This window comes from Balaenoptera physalus (genome assembly GCF_965194825.1).
Source record: "Balaenoptera physalus genome assembly, chromosome: 1".
NCBI classification, from domain to species: Eukaryota; Metazoa; Chordata; class Mammalia; order Artiodactyla; family Balaenopteridae; genus Balaenoptera; species Balaenoptera physalus.
In genome coordinates, this window is record NC_138882.1 from 41,819,369 (window position 1) to 41,838,119 (window position 18,751).

Consider the following 18,751-nt stretch of genomic DNA (forward strand, 5'->3'; position numbering starts at 1 on the left):
AATTCCCTCAGTGGAGGGTGGCGAGGAAGAGGTTGTCCTGGAGATTAACAGTGGCTGGGCTTCCCCGAGAGCCAAGCTGGCACGGACGTCGCTGTTTAACAGGTTCGGGGATCTGGAATCTCCGTGCTAACGTTAAATGGACCAGATCCTTTTTCTTTCTCAAGATTAAAGTGGCAGATGCTCTGCCAACAGGTTAAGATGCGTGACTTCTTCACGCCAAACAGGACGAGACAGAGGTCCTGAGGCGCGTTCCCTCCACCTGCCTGCCAGTTAAAAGATGCAAAGCCAAGCGTTGTTGTACATGGTCCCAGCAAAGAAAAAACAAGTGGTTATGGGTTTGCGGTCTGCTTACTGTGAGCACCGGGAAGGAAAGATAACCGCGAACCTGGGTGGGCGGGTGGGAACCAGAACCAGGAGGTCAGACGTGCCTTCCTTCCGAGTGTAGTCGCTTAAGCTTTCAGGCTCCAGGCTCTTGGGCAGCAGTGGGGATGGGTTGGGGGGGAGGGTAGTGGGGGCGGACACTCTGACTCCCAGTCTAGTGCACGTGGCTCTCCGCCAGGATTAAGACCCTTGCAAAAGCTTTGAGATGCAGCCTGGCCGAGGGCAGGGAAGCAAGTGGAGAGTCTTGTCTGTGTGTGCAGGGGCTTCGACCAACTGAGAGGAGAGTAGAGGTGCACGGCAGCGGCGGCGGGAGGATAGAGGGCGGGCACAGCCCTTCACAGGGACAGTACCGCACCCCACACCATTAAGGCTGCACAGCGGAGCCATCTCTACATCTACCTAGATTTCTCTTCTCATCTCCCTTTTATCCTTTTCTTCTCACAGCATAACTCATGGTTGTCCTGGGGCTATTATTCTGCTTCTTACACGGGCACACACAATGTGCCTAGCACAGGCTCCATGCACGATTGATTAGTAAATGTACTGCTGTAGGTCAACTGAGAGCCCTCATTCTTGGAAACTTAGCAGGACTTCTAACAAGATAGAAAAACCTCTGGGTCAAGTGGTCTTTAATTTTTAGAAATGCAGTCATTCCCCAATATGGGGAAGGGACGAGCAAGGTGAAAACGCAAGGACGTTTAGGGGCACTCCCACACTTCATTCTGGTTATTGCTCCTTTTCTGTTCTCACTGAACCACACCACATCCTAAGTCCTTTGGGACTGTACCTTCCTCCCCTTTCCCCAGGGAGCCTGGAATCCTGCCCCAGCACACAAGAACTCTTCATACAGGCATAGACCTACTGTCTCAGTTATTCAAGGGTTTTTTCAAGTGTATTTAAAGGAAGAGTGTTGGTTAACTAGTGAGCATTTAAGGAACAGATTAATTTGACCTGCATATCATTTACATCAAAATGGATGAATGAAATAATTAGATACAGAAAATAAAATCAGGAAGATAAAGCAGAATTAAATCCTTTATCAAAGCCCTGGGGATAAGACAAAGTGGAGAGAATATTCTAAGATGACAGATGATAGGAAAAACCACATTGAAAAAGATCTGAACTGTATAACAATGTTAAATTGCTTCAGATGACAGTATAACAAGTAAATTTAAACCAATAGCTGGGGGAAAATATTCACAATAAATATGAAAAAGGGTTAAAATCTCTATTATACATACAGCCCATGGAAAGGAATAAGAAAAATATTGAGACAACCTCCCAAAGGTAAACCGAGCAAGTGACAGGAACTGGTATTTCCCAACAGAGAAAACAATCAAGTAAAATAGATACAGGAAAAATACATATTAAAATAAGAAACGTTTTATACTATTAAATTAGCAACAGAAAAAGTTGTGAGAGTGTGGTGAAATTGGTACTCTCATACTTCACTGGGATCATTGTAAATTGGAACAAACCACTGGGAAGCCATTGTATTGTAATTTTTAAGAACCATGCAAGACATCACTTTTGACTTAGTTTTCCCCAGAAAACTTCTAGAAAATCAAGTTCATTAAAAGTATTAAAGAGAAAAATACTGCATGAACTAAAAGTTCATAATAATATTTCGAGTGAAAAATTGTAAGCAACATATATGTCCAATTATAGGTGAACAGTTAAAGTATGTTATAACCATGGTATAGAATATTATGCATCTTTAAAATTACAAGCATGTAGACAAATTGGCTACATGGAAGATTTATTTGATATGAGGTAAAGTGAGGGAAAAAATCGGGGTACAATAGGGACAAGTATGACACATATGTAAAAATATATGGGGACTTCCCTGGTGGCACAGAGGTTAAGAGTCTGCCTACCAATGCAGGGGACACAGGTTGGAGCCCTGCTCCGGGAAGATCCCATGTGCCACGGAGCAACTAAGCCCGTGAGCCACAACTACTGAAGCCTGCATGCCTAGATACCATGCTTCGCAACAAGAGAAGCCACCACAATGAGAAGGCTGCAGACCACAATGAAAAGTAGCCCCCACTCACCACAACTAGAGAAAGCCCACACGCAGCAACAAAGACCCAACACAGCCAAAAATAAATAAATAAATTTATTTTTAAAAAATATGTGCATAACACTACTGTACTGTACACTTAAAATGGCTAAGATGGTACATTTTATGTTGTATGTTTTTTACCATAATGAAAAAGTGTATGCATGAGAGAAAAAATTGGAAGGGAATATACCAAAGTTCTAGCTTTTCTTTTGTGGTGAATACTTTTACTTGTCTTTTTTTTTTAAATTTAATTTATTTATTTATTTATTTATTTATTATTATTATTATTTTTTTTTTTTGGCTGTGTTGGGTCTTCGTTTCTGTGCGAGGGTTTTCTCTAGTTGCGGCGAGCGGGGGCCACTCTTCATCGCGGTGCACAGGCCTCTCACTATCGCGGGCTCTCTTGTTGCGGAGCACAGGCTCCAGACGCGCAGGCTCAGTAATTGTGGCTCACGGGCCCAGTTGCTCCACGGCATGTGGGATCTTCCCAGACCAGGGCTCGAACCTGTGTCCCCCACATTGGCAGGCAGATTCTCAACCACTGCGCCACCGGGGAAGCCCGCTTACTTGTCTTTTTCAAACTTTTTGGAAAATGTTTTATTATGTTAACAACTTAAAATATTTTATATTTACAAGTGATATTATCTCCCCTGGCCCTAAGCTCATTTGTCACAGCAGAATGCCAAAACCCTCTGAATAAGTGGGATGCTCTAATAACAGCCTGTTTTCTTGCTTTTCTGTGATATATTCTGGTTCATTTTATTCAAAGTCAGGAGGAGAAAGAAAAATGAAAAGGAAGAAAAGATAAACAAGAACAAACATTTCAAGTGTCTCCTTTTCTTCTTTTCTTTTTATTTGTATTTTTTCCTTTGAAATGGGAAGAAAAATTATATGATTTGGCAATTTCCTATTCCTACCGCAGTGACTCTGGATTACATTTTGGGGAACAAGGGGAGGAGGTGCAGGAGATTTATAATTCAGTGATCAAATCCTCTGGTGATTCACTTCACAAGAAAACAGTTCTTTATAAAAACAAGCTGCTCAAATGCTAGAAAACCCTGCCACTATGTCACCTTTGCTCTTCACTTTTAGGGAAACTGGACTTCCAGTAACTATACTTTCACTGATCTTTCTCAGAAGGTGGTCCTGCAGGCTGCTGGTGGGGCTAGAGAAAGGAACATTTAAGGCAGAGACCCCTGTGTTTACCAGAAAACAGTCATTATGTCAGGCACTATTCCAGGCACTGGGTACAGCAGTGGACATAACAAAGATCCACACCTTAAGGAGCTCACATTCTAGAGGAGGGAGACAGACAATAAGCAAAACACAGATACTGCAAACTCTGACTATGTGAACAGAAACTCAGAGGCCCTTTTAATCTGGTTAAAGAGAAGCTCAAGAGAAAGTGAAACAGCTCCCATCCCTTGTGGGAGAAGGCTCCAGGCCAGCCGTGTGGCTGACAGGGTCTTGGTGCTCCGGCCGGGTGTCAGGCCTGTGCCTCTGAGGTGGCAGAGCTGAGTTCAGGACATTGGTCCACCAGAGATCTCCCGGTTCCACGTAATATCAAACAGCAAAAGCTCTCCCAGAAACCTCCATCTCAACACTAAGACCCAATTCCACTCAACGACCAGCAAGCTACAGTGCTGGACACCCTATGCCAAACAACTAGCAAGACAGAAACACAACCCCACCCATTAGCAGAGAGGCTGTCTAAAATCATAAGGTCACAGACACCCCAAAAGACACCACCGGATGCGGTCCTGCCCACCAGAAAGACAAGATCCAGCTTTATCCAACAGAACACAGGCACCAGTCCCCTCCACCAGGAAGCCTACACAACCCACTGAACCAACCTCACCCACTGGGGGCAGACACCAAAAACAATGGGAACTACGAACCTGCAGCCTGTGAAATGGAGACCCCAAACACCGTAAGTTAAGCAAAATGAGAAGACAGAGAAACACACAGCAGATGAAAGAGCAAGGTAAAAACCCACCAGACCAAACAAATGAAGAGGAAATAGGCAGTCTACCTAAAAAAGAATTCAGAGTAATGATAGTAAAGATGATCCAAAATCTTGGAAATAGAATGGAGAAAATACAAGAAACGTTTAACAAGGATCTAGAAGAACTAAAGAGCAAACAAACAATCATGAACAACACAACAAATGAAATTAAAAATTCTCTAGAAGGGGTCAATAGCAGAATAACTGAGGCAGAAGAACGGATAAGTGACCTGGAAGATAAAATAGTGGAAATAATTACCGCAGAGCAGAATAAAGAAAAAAGAATAAAATGAATTGAGGATAGTCTCAGAGACCTCTGAGACAATGTTAAACACACCAACATTTTTTTTTTTAACATCTTTATTGAAGTATAATTGCCTTACAATGGTGTGTTAGCTTCTGCTTTATAACAAAGTGAATCAGTTATACATATACAATATGTTCCCATTTCTCTTCCCTCTTGCATCTCCCTCCCTCCCACCCTCCCCATCCCATCCCTCTAGGTGGTCACAAAGCACCGAGCTGATCTCCCTGTGCTATGCGGCTGCTTCCCACTAGTTATCTATTTTACATTTGGTAGTGTATATATGTCCATGACACTCTCTTACCCTGTCACATCTCACCCCACCCCCTCCCCATATCCTCAAGTCCATTCTCTAGTAGGTCTGTGTCTTTATTCCCGTCTTGCCACTAGGTTCTTCATGGCCTTTTTTTTTTTTTTTTTTTTTCCCCTTAGATTCCGTATATATGTGTTAGCATACTGTATTTGTTTTTCTCTTTCTGACTTACTTCACTCTGTATGACAGACTCTAACTCCATCCACCTCATTACAAATACCTCCATTTCATTTCTTTTTATGGCTGAGTAATATTCCATTGTATATATGTGCCACATCTTCTTTATCCATTCTTCTGTCGATGGACATTTAGATTGCTTCCATGTCCTGGCTATTGTAAATAGAGCTGCAATGAACATTTTGGTACATGACTCTTTTTGACCTATGGTTTTCTCAGGGTATATGCCCAGTAGTGGGATTGCTGGGTCGTATGGTAGTTCTATTTGTAGTTTTTTAAGGAACCTCCATACTGTTCTCCATAGTGGCTGTATCAATTTACATTCCCACCAACAGTGCAAGAGTGTTCCCTTTCCTCCACACCCTCTCCAGCATTTATTGTTTCTAGATTTTTTGATGATGGCCATTCTGACCGGTGTGAGATGATATCTCATTGTAGTTTTGATTTGCATTTCTCTAATGATTAATGATGTTGAGCATTCTTTCATGTGTCTGTAGGCCATCTGTATATCTTCTTTGGAGAAATGTCTATTTAGGTCTTCGGCCCATTTTTGGATTGGGTTGTTCGTTTTTTTGTTATTGAGCTGCATGAGCTGCTTGTAAATCTTGGAGATTAATCCTTTGTCAGTTGCTTCATTTGCAAATATTTTCTCCCATTCTGATGGTTGTCTTTTGGTCTTGTTTATGGTTTCCTTTGCTGTGCAAAAGCTTTTAAGTTTCATTAGGTCCCATTTGTTTATTTGTGTTCTTATTTCCATTTCTCTGGGAGCTGGGTCAAAAAGAATCTTGCTGTGATGTATGTCATAGAGTGTTCTGCCTATGTTTTCCTCTAAGAGTTTGATAGTGTCTGCCCTTACACTTAGGTCTTTAATCCATTTTGAGTTTATTTTTGTGCATGGTGTCAGGGAGTGTTCTATTTTCATACTTTTACATGTACCTGTCCAATTTTCCCAGCACCACTTATTGAAGAGGCTGTCTTTTCTCCACTGTATATGCTTGCCTCCTTTATCAAAAATAAGGTGCCCATATGTGTGTGGGTTTATCTCTGGGCTTTCTATCCTGTTCCATTGATCTATATTTCTGTTTTTGTGCCAGTACCAAACTGTCTTGATTACTGAAGCTTTGTAATATAGTCTGAAGTCAGGGAGCCTGATTCCCCCAGCTCCATTTTTCGTTCTCAAGATTGCTTTGGCTATTCGGGGTCTTTTGTGTTTCCATACAAATTGTGAAATTTTTTGTTCTAGTTCTGTGAAAAATGCCAGTGGTAGTTTGATAGGGATTGCATTGAATCTGTAGATTGCTTTGGGTAGTAGAGTCATTTTCACAATGTTGATTCTTCCAATCCAGGAACATGGTATATCTCTCCATCTATTTGTATCATCTTTAATTTCTTTCATCAGTGTCTTATAATTTTCTGCATACAGGTCTTTTGTCTCCTTAGGTAGGTTTATTCCTAGATATTTTATTCTTTTTGTTGCAATGGTAAATGGGAGTGTTTTCTTAATTTCACTTTCAGATTTTTCGTCATTAGTGTATAGAAATGCAAGAGATTTCTGTGCATTAATTTTGTATCCTGCTACTTTACCAAATTCATTGATTAGCTCTAGGAGTTTTCTGGTAGCATCTTTAGGATTCTCTATGTATAGTATCATGTCATCTGCAAATAGTGACAGCTTTACTTCTTCTTTTCCGATTTGGATTCCTTTTATTTCTTTGTCTTCTCTGATTGCTGTGGCTAACACTTCCAAAACTATGTTGAATAATAGTGGTGAGAGTGGGCAACATTGTCTTGTTCCTGATCTTAGTGGAAATGGTTTCAGTTTTTCACCATTGAGGACAATGTTGGCTGTGGGTTTGTCATATATGGCCTTTATTATGTTGAGGAAAGTTCCCTCTATGCCTACTTTCTGCAGGGCTTTTATCATAAATGGGTGTTGAATTTTGTCGAAAGCTTTCTCTGCATCTATTGAGATGATCATATGGTTTTTCTCCTTCAGTTTGTTAATATGATGTATCACATTGATTGATTTGCGTATATTGAAGAATCCTTGCATTCCTGGGATAAACCCCACTTGATCATGGTGTATGATCCTTTTAATGTGCTGTTGGATTCTGTTTGCTAGTATTTTGTTGAGGATTTTTGCATCTATGTCCATCAGTGATATTGGCCTGTAGTTTTCTTTCTTTGTGACATCTTTGTCTGGTTTTGGTATCAGGGTGATGCACACCAACATTTGAATTATAGGGGTCCCAGAATAGGAAGAGAAAATAAAAGGGGCTGAGAAAATATTTGAAGAAATAATAGTGGAAAACTTCTCTAACATGGGAAAGGAAATAGTCAATCAAGTCCAGGAAGCAAAGAGAGACCCATACAGGATAAACCCAAAGAGAAACACGCTGAGACACATATTAATCAAACTATCAAAAATTAAATACAAACAAAAAATATTAAAAGCAACAAGGGAAAAGCAACAAATAACATACAAGGGAATCCCCATAAAGTTAACAGCTGGTCTTTCAGCAGAAACTCTGCAAGCCAGAAGGGAGTGGCAGGACATATTTAAAGTGATGAAAGGGAAAAACCTACAACCAAGATTACTCTACCCAGCAAGGATCTCATTCAGATTTGACAGAAAAATTAAAACCTTTACAGACAAGCAAAAGTTAAGAGAATTCAGCACCACCAAACCAGCTTTACAACAAATGCTAAAGGAACTTCTCTAGGCAGGAAACACAAGAGAAGGAAAAGACCTACAATAACAAACCCAAAACAATTAAGAAAATGGTAATAGGAACATACATATCGATAATTACCTTAAAAGTAAATGGATTAAATGCTCCTACCAAAAGACATAGACTGGCTGAATGCACACAAAAACAAGACCTGTATATATGCTGTCTACAAGAGACCCACTTCAGACCTAGGGACACATACAGACCGAAAGTGAGGGGATGGAAAAAGATATTCCATGCAAATGGAAATCAAAAGAAAGCTGGAGTAGCAATTCTCATATCAGACAAAATGACTTTAAAATAAAGACTATTACAAGAGACAAAGAAGGACACTACCTAATGACCAAGGGATCAATCCAAGAAGAAGATATGACAATTGTAAATATTTATGCACCCAACATAGGAGCGCCTCAATACATAGGCAAATGCTAACAGCTCTAAAAGAGGAAATCAACAGTAACACAGTAATAGTGGGGGATTTTAACACCTCACTTACACCAATGGACAGATCACCCAAAATGAAAACAAATAAGGAAACACAAGCTTTAAATGAGACATTAAACAAGATGGACTTGTTATTTATAGGGCATTCCATCCAAAAATAACAGAATATACTTTCTTCTCAAGTGCTCATGGAACATTCTCCAGGATAGATCATATCTTGGGTCACAAATCAAGCCTTGGTAAATTTAAGAAAATTGAAATCGTATCAAGTATCTTTTCCAACCACAATGCTATGAGATTAGATATCAATTACAGGAAAAAATCTGTAAAAAATACAAACACATGGAGGCTACACAATAAACTACCTAATAACCAAGAGATCACTGAAGAAATCAAAGAGGAAATCAAAAAATACCTAGAAACAAATGACAATGAAAACATGATGACCCAAAATCTATGGGATGCAGCAAAAGCAGTTCTAAGAGGGAAGTTTATAGCAATACAATCCTACCTTAAGAAACAAGAAATATCTCAAATAAACAACCAAACCTTACACCTAAAGCAATTAGAGAAAGAAGAACAAAAAAATCCCAAAGTTAGCAGAAGGAAAGAAATCATAAAGATAAGATCAGAAATAAATGAAAAAGAAATGAAGGAAACGATAGCAAAGATCAATAAAACTAAAAGCTGGTTTTTGAGAAGATAAACAAAATTGATAAACCATTAGCCAGACTCATCAAGAAAAAGAGGGAAAAGACTCAAATCAATAGAATTAGAAATGAAAAAGGAGAAATTACAGCAGACACTGCAGAAACACAAAAGATCATGAGAGATTACTACAAGCAACTATATGCCAATAAAATGGACAATCTGGAAGAAATGGACAAATTCTTAGAAATGCACAACCTTCCGAGACTGAACCAGGAAGAAATACAAAATATGAACAGACCAATCACAAGCACTGAAATTGAAACTGTGATTAAAAATCTTCCAACAAACAAAAGTCCAGGATCAGATGGCTTCACAGGTGAATTCTATCAAACATTTAGAGAAGATCTAACACCTATCCTTCTCAAACTCTTCCAAAATATAGCAGAAGGAGGAACACTCCCAAACTCGTTCTATGAGGCCACCATAACCCTGATACCAAAACCAGACAAAAATGTCACAAAGAAAGAAAACTACAGGACAATATCACTGATGAACATAGATGCAAAAATCCTCAACAAAATACTAGCAAACAGGATCCAACAGCACATTAAAAGGATCATACACCATGATCAAGTGGGGTTTAACCCAGGAATGCAAGGATTCTTCAATATATGCAAATCAATCAATGTGGTAAACCATATTAACAAATTGAAGGAGAAAAACCATATGATCATCTCAATAAATGCAGAAAAAGCTTTTGACAAAATTCAACACCCATTTATGATAAAAACCCTCCAGAAAGTAGGCATAGAGGGAACTTGCCTCAACATAATAAAGGCCATATATGACAAACCCACAGTCAACATCGTTCTCAATGGTGAAAAACTGAAAGCATTTCCTCTAAGATCAGGAACAAGACAAGGTTGTCCACTCTCACCACTATTATTCAACATAGTTTTGGAAGTTTTAGCCACAGCAATCAGAGAAGAAAAAGAAATAAAAGGAATCCAAAGCAGAAAAGAAGAAGTAAAGCTGTCACTGTTTGCAGATGACATGATACTATACATAGAAAATCCTAAAGATGCTACCAGAAAACTACTAGAGCTAATCAATGAATGTGGTAAAGTAGCAGGACACAAAATTAATGCACAGAAATCTCTTGCATTCCTATACACTAATGATGAAAAATGTGAAAGAGAGATTAAGGAAGCACTCCCATTTACCATTGCAACAAAAAGAATAAAACACCTAGGAATAAACCTACCTAAGGAGACAAAAGACCTGTATGCAGAAAACTATAAGACACTGATGAAAGAAATTAAAGATGATACAGACAGATGGAGAGATATATCATGTTCTTGGATTGGAAGAATCAACATTGTGAAAATGACTATACTACCCAAAGCAATCTACAGATTCAATGCAATCCATATCAAACTACCACTGGCATTTTTCACAGAACTAGAACAAAAAATTTCACAGTTTGTATGGAAACACAAAAGACCCTGAATAGCCAAAGCAACCTTGAGAAAGAAAAACAGAGCTGGAGGAATCAGGCTCCTGGACTTCAGACTATACTACAAAGTTACAGTAATCAAGACAGTATAGTACTGACACAAAAACAGAAATATAGATCCATGGAACAGGATAGAAAGCCCAGAGATAAACACACGCACCTACGGTCACCTTATTTGTGATAAAGGAGGCAAGAATATACAATGGAGAAAAGACAGCCTCTTCAATAAGTGGTGCTGGGAAAACTGGACAGCTACATGTAAAAGAATGAAGTTAGAACACTCCCTAACACCATGCACAAAAATAAACTCAAAATGGATTAAAGACCTAAATGTAAGGCCAGACACTATCAAACTCTTAGAGGAAAACATAGGCAGAACACTCTATAAATCATAGCAAGATCCTTTTTGACCCACCTCCTAGAGAAATGGAAATAAAAGCAAAAATAAACAAATGGGACCTAATGAAACTTAAAAGCTTTTGCACAGCCAAGGAAACCATAAACAAGACGAAAAGACAACCCTCAGAATGGGAGAAAATAGTTGCAAATGAAGCAACTGAGAAAGGATTAATCTCCAAAATTTACAAGCAGCTCATGCAGCTCAGTATCAAAAAACAAACAACCCAAACCAAAACTGGGCAGAAGTCCTAAACAGACATTTCTGCAAAGAAGATATACAGACTGCCAACAAACACATGAAAGGATGCTCAACATCACTAATCATTAGAGAAATGTAAATCAAAACTACAATGAGGTATCACCTCACACCAGTCAGATTGGCCATCACCAAAAAATGTACAAACAATAAATGCTGGAGAGGGTGTGGAGAAAAGGGAACCCTCTTGCACTGTTGGTGGGAATGTAAATTGATACAGCCACTATGGAGAACAGTATGGAGGTTCCTTAAAAGATTAAAAATAGAACTACCATACGACCCAGCAATCCCACTACTGGGCATATACCCTGAGGAAACCATAATTCAAAAAGTGTCATGTACCACAATGTTCATTGCAGTTCTATTTACAATAGGCAGGACATGGAAGCAACCTAAGTGTCCACTGATAGATGAATGGATAAAGAAGATGTGGCACAGATATACAATGGAATATTACCCAGCCATAAAAAGAAACGAAATTGAGTTATTTGTAGTGAGGTGGGTGGACCTAGAGTCTGTCATACAGAGTGAAGTAAGTCAGAAAGAGAAAAACAAATACCGTATGCTAACAGATATGTATGGAATCTAAAAAAAAAAAAAAAGGTTCTGAAGAACCTAGGGGCAGGACAGGAATAAAGACGCAGACGTAGAGAATGGACTTGACGGGGTGGAGGGGGAAGGGTAAGCTGGGACGAAGTGAGAGAGTGGCATGGACATATATACACTACCAAATGTAAAATAGATAGCTAGTGGGAAGCAGCCACATAATACAGGGAGATCAGCTCCATGCTTTGTGAGTACCTAGAGGGTTGAGATAGGGAGGGTGGGAGGGAGACGCAAGAGAGAGGAGATTTGGGGATATATGTATATGTATAGCTGATTCACTTTGTTATACAGCAGAAACTAACAGACCATTGTAAAGAAATTATACTCCAATAAAGCTGTTAAAAAAAATAAAATAAAATAACTAAAAAAACAAAAAAAGCAAAACATAGTATTTAGATGGTGATTCAGTCTATGGAGAAATATAAAGCAGGGACAAGAAACGGACTTGTGAGGGGAGGTCAAGCAAGGTTTCCCTGAAGGAGATGGAAGAGCTGTCCAGGCTCCATGAACAGCAAATTCAAGAGCCCCACGGGACTGTGTCTGGCCACTCCAGAAACTGTAGGAGACTGAAGTGGAGTAAGGAAGGGCTGGATACCACGAGGTGAGGTCAGAAAGGCAAAGGACCAGGTCACGCAGGGCCACCTGGACTATTAGCTTTTACTGGAATTGAGATCGGAAAACGTTGGAGGCTTTTGAACAGAGGTGTGACATGATCTGACTTAAGTTTTTACAGGATCTCTTTGGGCACTGTGTTAAGAACAGACTGAAAGGGGCAGGGAAGAAAGAGGAGGTGATGGCAACAGTCCAGGAGAGCGTGGATGAGGGCTTGGAAGATGCTGAGAGCAGGGGAGGCTGAGGCCAATTTGCCAGGAAGTCAGTGAGCGTAAGCTTCAAGGCTCCTCACTTGGACAGGTTCCTTTCAAGGCCCAGAAGGGGCCCTGGTAACGTGTTCACATGGTGATAGGTTGTAATAAAATTTGCAAAACTGGGATATTTCAACCACAAATGGTTAAGACCACTGTCTCTTTTCCACCCCAACTTCCCCTCAGTCCCCTCAAGTCTGGTGGTATTGAAGTGGTTGTGGGCATTTGGGGGAAGGTTTAATCAGAGACATATTTTTATATTGGGATACAGGGTTGTGGTTTGCAGTCACTTCTGTCAAGTCCTATTATTGCTTACTGTATGGCTTCCAGGAATATTCCTACTGCCCTCCACGCTAACTCACCTGACAAGGTATGTTGTACTGAGACATGAACATTCCTACACTGCCAGGCACCAAACTTATATCAGTGGTGGAAGAGAAACAAGGTTTGAAACGTACAGCCCCAGAAGCTAATCTCTGAAAATTCTTCAGATCATCACACATGTAAAATGGTAAGCAGAAGATTCAGCTTTTGTTTATGTCTAGTCAAAAGAGCATTCTCTCCTGCCAGGAATGAAATCAACCCTACAGCTTATACAATAATAAATGTACCATAAGGGATTTTTTTCTTTGTTAATGGGAGTGATATATTTGATAAAGCTTGAATATGACATTTTAACTGCTATTTGGAAATATCTTCTGGAACATTTTCAATACAAGAGAGTACAGGGACTTCCCTGGTGGTCCAGTGGTTAAGACCTGGCCTTCCGATGCAGGAGGTGCAGGTTCAATTCCTGGTCAGGGAGCTAAGACACCACATGCCTCACTGCCAAAAAACCAAAACGTAAAACAGAATCAGTGTTGTAACAAATTCAATAAAGACTTTAAAAATGGTCCACATCAAAAAAAAAAAAAAAATCTTAAAAAGAAAAAAAGAGTACAGACTTCTGATTTTTTTCTTATAGGGAGGACACTATTCTTTCTCATCTCTAAATTCATTTATGTATAGGGTGGGGAGTTAGATGAAAGAGGTGAGGGGAATAAGAGGTACAAACTTCCAATTATAAAGTGAACAAGTCACAGGGAGGTAACTTATAGCATAAGGAATATATACAATAATACTGTAATAACTTTGTGTGGTGTCAGATGGTTACTAAACTTATCATGATCATTTTGTAATGTATTTAAATGGCGAATCACTATGTTGTACACCAAAACTCACATAATATTGTATATCAACTATATTTCAATCAAAATAAATAAATAATTTTAAAAATCAATTCATTTATGTATTAAAGAATTGAAAGAAAAAGATACATAAAATTAGTGAAATGTAAAAAAGAGATAAAGAAAAGTAATTAAAATAAATAGAAATTTTTCTGACATCAATAAGCAAATTATAACAGCACATTTCAGATTATACTGGAAGCAGTAATTCATTCAGAGGAAAAGATAATGTCAAATGGAAACAATGAACAGGCTCTTGGATTGTCTGATGATCCAATAATGAGGTAGAGTACATTATATAATCACAAAGGAAAAACATTTACAATTCTTGCTGCTCTCATGTGAAATATTGACATTGATAAGGAAAATATGCCAGTACAATGAGGACATCGGTAACAAATTGGTTAATGAATGTCATCAGTTCTAAGAATATTTAAGATGAATCAATGGAAAAGAAAACATGAAATGTCCTGAAATATTACAACTCACACATCGACAAATTTAGAGATTTTTCCAAATCTGACAACAATTCTAAAAAATTGTATGACAATTACCAGTAACTTGTTGTGAGGCTGAAAGAAATTATCTGAATATTTTTTTAATCAAATTTTTATCCATCACATGGAAGGACTGAATTATCTTTCTGGTCTATAGAAAATGATGTTACAGAAGCATTGTCTTATGAAAAGAACAAAAAATGTGCACTTAAAAGGTGAGAAAAAAAGTATTATAAAGGCATGTCAGGAAGGTAATTAATAAAAATATGGTATTTTCTTAATTTTTCTGATATTTTTGGTATTTGTCAGTTTTTTACATTTGTAATTTGTTGTAGGTTTTTTTTGTTTTGTTTTGTTTTGTTTTTCAGAATAAGAGAATTACTTTCCTAATTACAGCCTTGTTTGTCAACATTGTGGAAGAGGTAGGCAGGTGGTTGGCACCTAATAGTCAGCCAGCTAACTTTATAACCTTTAATATTCTTTTTTTATTCTGGTCATACATGATAGTAAAATCTAGACTCAATTGGAAAGCATATAGAAGAAAAAGACTCCCCATTATCCAATCACCCACCAGAGATAATTCTTGTTAATATTTTGGCAAATTGTGGTGGTTAATTTTATGTGTCAGCTTGACTAGGGGAAAGGACACCCAGATAGCTGGTAAAACATTTCTTCTGGGTGTGTCTGTGAGGATGTTTTGGAAGAGATTACTATTTTATTCAGTAGACTGAGTAAAGAAAATCCACCCTCACCAATATGCGCAGGCATCATCTCATCTGTTGAGGGCCCAGCGGAACAAAACAGCAAAGGAAGGGCAAATTCCTTCTCTCTTCTTGAGCTGGAACATCTATCTTCTCCTACTCTTGGACATTGGAGCTCCTGGTTTGGGGCCTTTAGACTCCAGGACTTATACTAGCAACCCTCCAGTTCTCAGAGCTTGGGACTGGAACAAATGGTGGAATTTTAGGCTCTAGCTCTATGGCCCTAAAAGTGGGGAAAAGATTTGGAAAGAATCCTTAATCTCATTATGTTAGCTTGTTATCTTATTCCTTCTTGTAGAATTGGCACTGACAAAGGAAAGAGGAAAAAAGAGAAAGGCCAAAGGAGAAAAAGGGGAAAAAAGGAGACAGAAAAAAGAAAAGTTACTTGTGGTGGGGTGCCAGTGAGTGACTTTGGCCCAGATGCCAAAGAAGGTTCTGGAATAGAGGCTGGAAAACTTAAGGGACTGGGTTTTATATCCTTGTTCTGTCTGTCTGTGTATCTATCTGCCTTTCTCTGTCTCTCTGTCTCATCTCTGCAGCTCCACCTACCTCCTGGTCATGGCTGCCCTGAGCTCCACCCTCCATCCTTGGCCTGGCTCCTCTCATTCTGGGTCTTTCCAATTTGTCTTTCTGCACTGAGACCTCCCTCCTGGGCCTCTCTTCCGGGATATCTCACAGACCCTTCAGCCTCACGTGATCCCTACTAAGTTTATCATCCACCCAAAGACACTCCTCTGTGTGCCCTGGCCCCCAGTCTGGGCCAACAGCTGCCCAGTCGCCCAGCAGAGAGCATGAGGGCATCTTCCACAGCCCCCACCCCCAGTCAATCTCTAAGGCTACATCAGGGCTGATCCAGGGTTTGTGAGGCCTGAAACTGACACCACTTGGGGCACCCTCATTAAGAAAAATAATTCAAATTTGGATATTAAAATCAAGATGTAATTATAGTGAGAAAATAAATCTTAAAAAAATACCACAAATGTGAAAAAAATTCAGAAAATGGCATACTTATTTTTTGTTAATGGCTAATATACTCCATATGATTTTATCTCAAATATTTTTCGGCTGCATACTCTTTGATCAAAAGCATATAACAGTGCGTCAGAAACTTATTTTTATAGAGAGGATAAAAAGATCATTCAAGTCTTAAATAATTACAGTTAAAATAGTTTTTGCAAATTCTACAAAAACATATGACCACATGAACACGGGGCTATGACCCCTCTCCCTCCCAGGGCCTGGGAAGGGTCTAAGCTTACACTTCGCTAGTTTCACCGTAAATCTATGTCTGCTCCTGTTTCCAAACATCTCTGGAATCCCTCCCTCCTTACATTTCTCCCTCCCCCACATCCTTTTTCTTCTGGACCATAGAACTGCCCTGTGATAGGCCTTCCTTCTCCTGCTCTCATCCATGATGGCCTCTAGTCCCTTTAAAATGCAAATTTGTCACGTGACTCCTGTATGTAAAACCTTTCCTTGGCTCCCCTTTGTCACTAGGATGAAGCACAGCAACTCCGCTTGGCCTCCATGGCTCTCTCTACCTCTCCAGCCTTCTCTTCCCCCTTGACCCACCTCACCCATCATGCACATGCAGTAGCATCGCTTGGGGTCCTCCAGACCACACCAAGATGTCTCCATTCTCTATGGCTTTTGTCCTTCTGCTTCCCTTTTGTTTTTTCCACACACATCCCCTTCCCAGCCCTAACAACTCAGTTGGCCTGTTGGACATCTACTCCCTTTTCCAAAAGTAGCTTAAGCATCTCTCTCTCCATGAAGACTTTCCTTGACAATCAGAATTACCTACAAATCCTTTTTTTCTCCACTTCTCAACTTCTTTAGGAAGTTTTGAAAAAACATTTATTTTCATAAGAAATCCATGAATGGACTCTCGTTTTAAAAAGAAGGGATTCAACTATTATAGACAAATTGAACGTGATCATCACCTCCAATTCCACCACCAGTTTGGTGTGTCTTTCCAGTTCTTATTCATATATTAGTTCCCTACTGTCTTCCCCTACTAGATTAGAAACCCCGTGAGGGCAAAGACAATGTCTCATGTATCCCTCTGTCCCCACTCCCCAACCCAGTGCCTAGCTGTAGGAATAAACAGCCCTAGAAATGAGGGCATTGAAGCACAGAGAACTTAAGAAACTTGCCCAGATTACCAACAAAAATGGCAGAGTTAGCATTCAAACTCAGGCAGAGCATGCACTGACTAAAGGTTAATTGATTCATATATAATGAACATTTGCACTGGGGCAAGTAGCACTTGGATTAAAAGAGTTGCCCCCGCAGAAGGTCCAGCACAGACCATCAAGGCAGATGTGAGTGTGCTTAATGACTTACAGAAGCATCATGTTAGCATACTTCACAGAAAAATTAAGTAACTAATTTTTCTTTTTTCCTTCACTTTTGTTTTGTATGAAAAGACATCTACTGATAGTAAAATAGTGTTTTAACTAGTTATGCACTACTAGTACAACTTAGGGCAACCCTAAATTATGGCATACCATGGGAATTATAATAGCCTAGTATCTGAAGAGATTGCTCATTTTTGTCTTTAAAACAATGAATAAGACATTTGTGACTCACTTAAAAAAATAATTTCACTCATTTCCTGTAGGACCGACCACTTTTCTACAACTAATTTGTAATTTCCTTGGAGGCATCTCCAAATTCTTGTTGTGCCTAGCACACACTGGTCACAAATCCGCTGAATGAATAAACTATGAATGACTTTCCACTAGCACCACAGTAAACTTCATTAGAAAGAGAATAATACCTCTGGTATTCCCCCAAACACTCGAGATGGGTTTCTGGGGCTGTTTCAAGAAATCTCTTTTCTCTTTTCTCTCTTAACAATTGCCTGTGCTCTTGGCTTGTTGACTGCAGAAAGACCCTTAGGTGTGTGTAAGAAAGCTGCCCAAAGTCTGCTTCTCAAAAGGAGCTGAGCTAGTTTTTATTTCCCTCCAGTAAACCTCAGGTACCCAAAATTGGATTAACCTTTATTCTTGGTTCCTTGTACTCTGTCATCATTGGTTCATGAATAGACTTCTTTTAATTATTTATTACTTATTTATTTATTAATAATATAGCAAACATCTCTAAACCCATGACCTAATCCAAAAACCAGAACACTGACAATCACTTTCATTTACTTTTATGCTCATCCCTATTCCATTCCTCTCCCTACCCTAACTATCCTAAATTTTATCATTTTGTTGCTTTTTTAACTAAACTTTTTTATTTTGAGATATTTGTAGATTTGCTTGTGATGAGATCCCACGTGCTCTTTACCCAGTTTCTCCCAGTGGTAAAACCTTTCAAACCTATAGTACAATACTGCAACCAGATATTGACGCTGATACAGTCGAGATCCGGAACATTTTTTCCATCACCGCAAGGACCACCCATATTTCCTTTTGGTATAGAAATCTCCATTTCTATAATTTTTTCATTTCAAGAGTGTTATATAAACATAGTCAGACAGTATATAATCTTTTAAGAGTCACTTTTGTTCACTCAGTATAATTCTCTGGAAATTCATCCATGTTG

General features: G+C 39.2%; 1 protein-coding gene across 1 annotated transcript in view; it reads right to left on the minus strand.

Annotated features, from left to right (window-relative positions):
* Positions 1-11,943: 11,943 nt before the first annotated feature.
* The window catches only part of NSL1 (NSL1 component of MIS12 kinetochore complex), a gene marked incomplete at its 5' end in the record, with an annotated part of 81,941 nt that continues 75,133 nt past the window's right edge, over positions 11,944-18,751 (minus strand). The window contains one exon of the mRNA XM_082472007.1: positions 11,944-13,537. Coding sequence (XP_082328133.1) covers positions 13,518-13,537 — 20 coding nt within the window. The 3' untranslated portion in view covers positions 11,944-13,517. The remainder of the gene's footprint in view (positions 13,538-18,751) is intronic.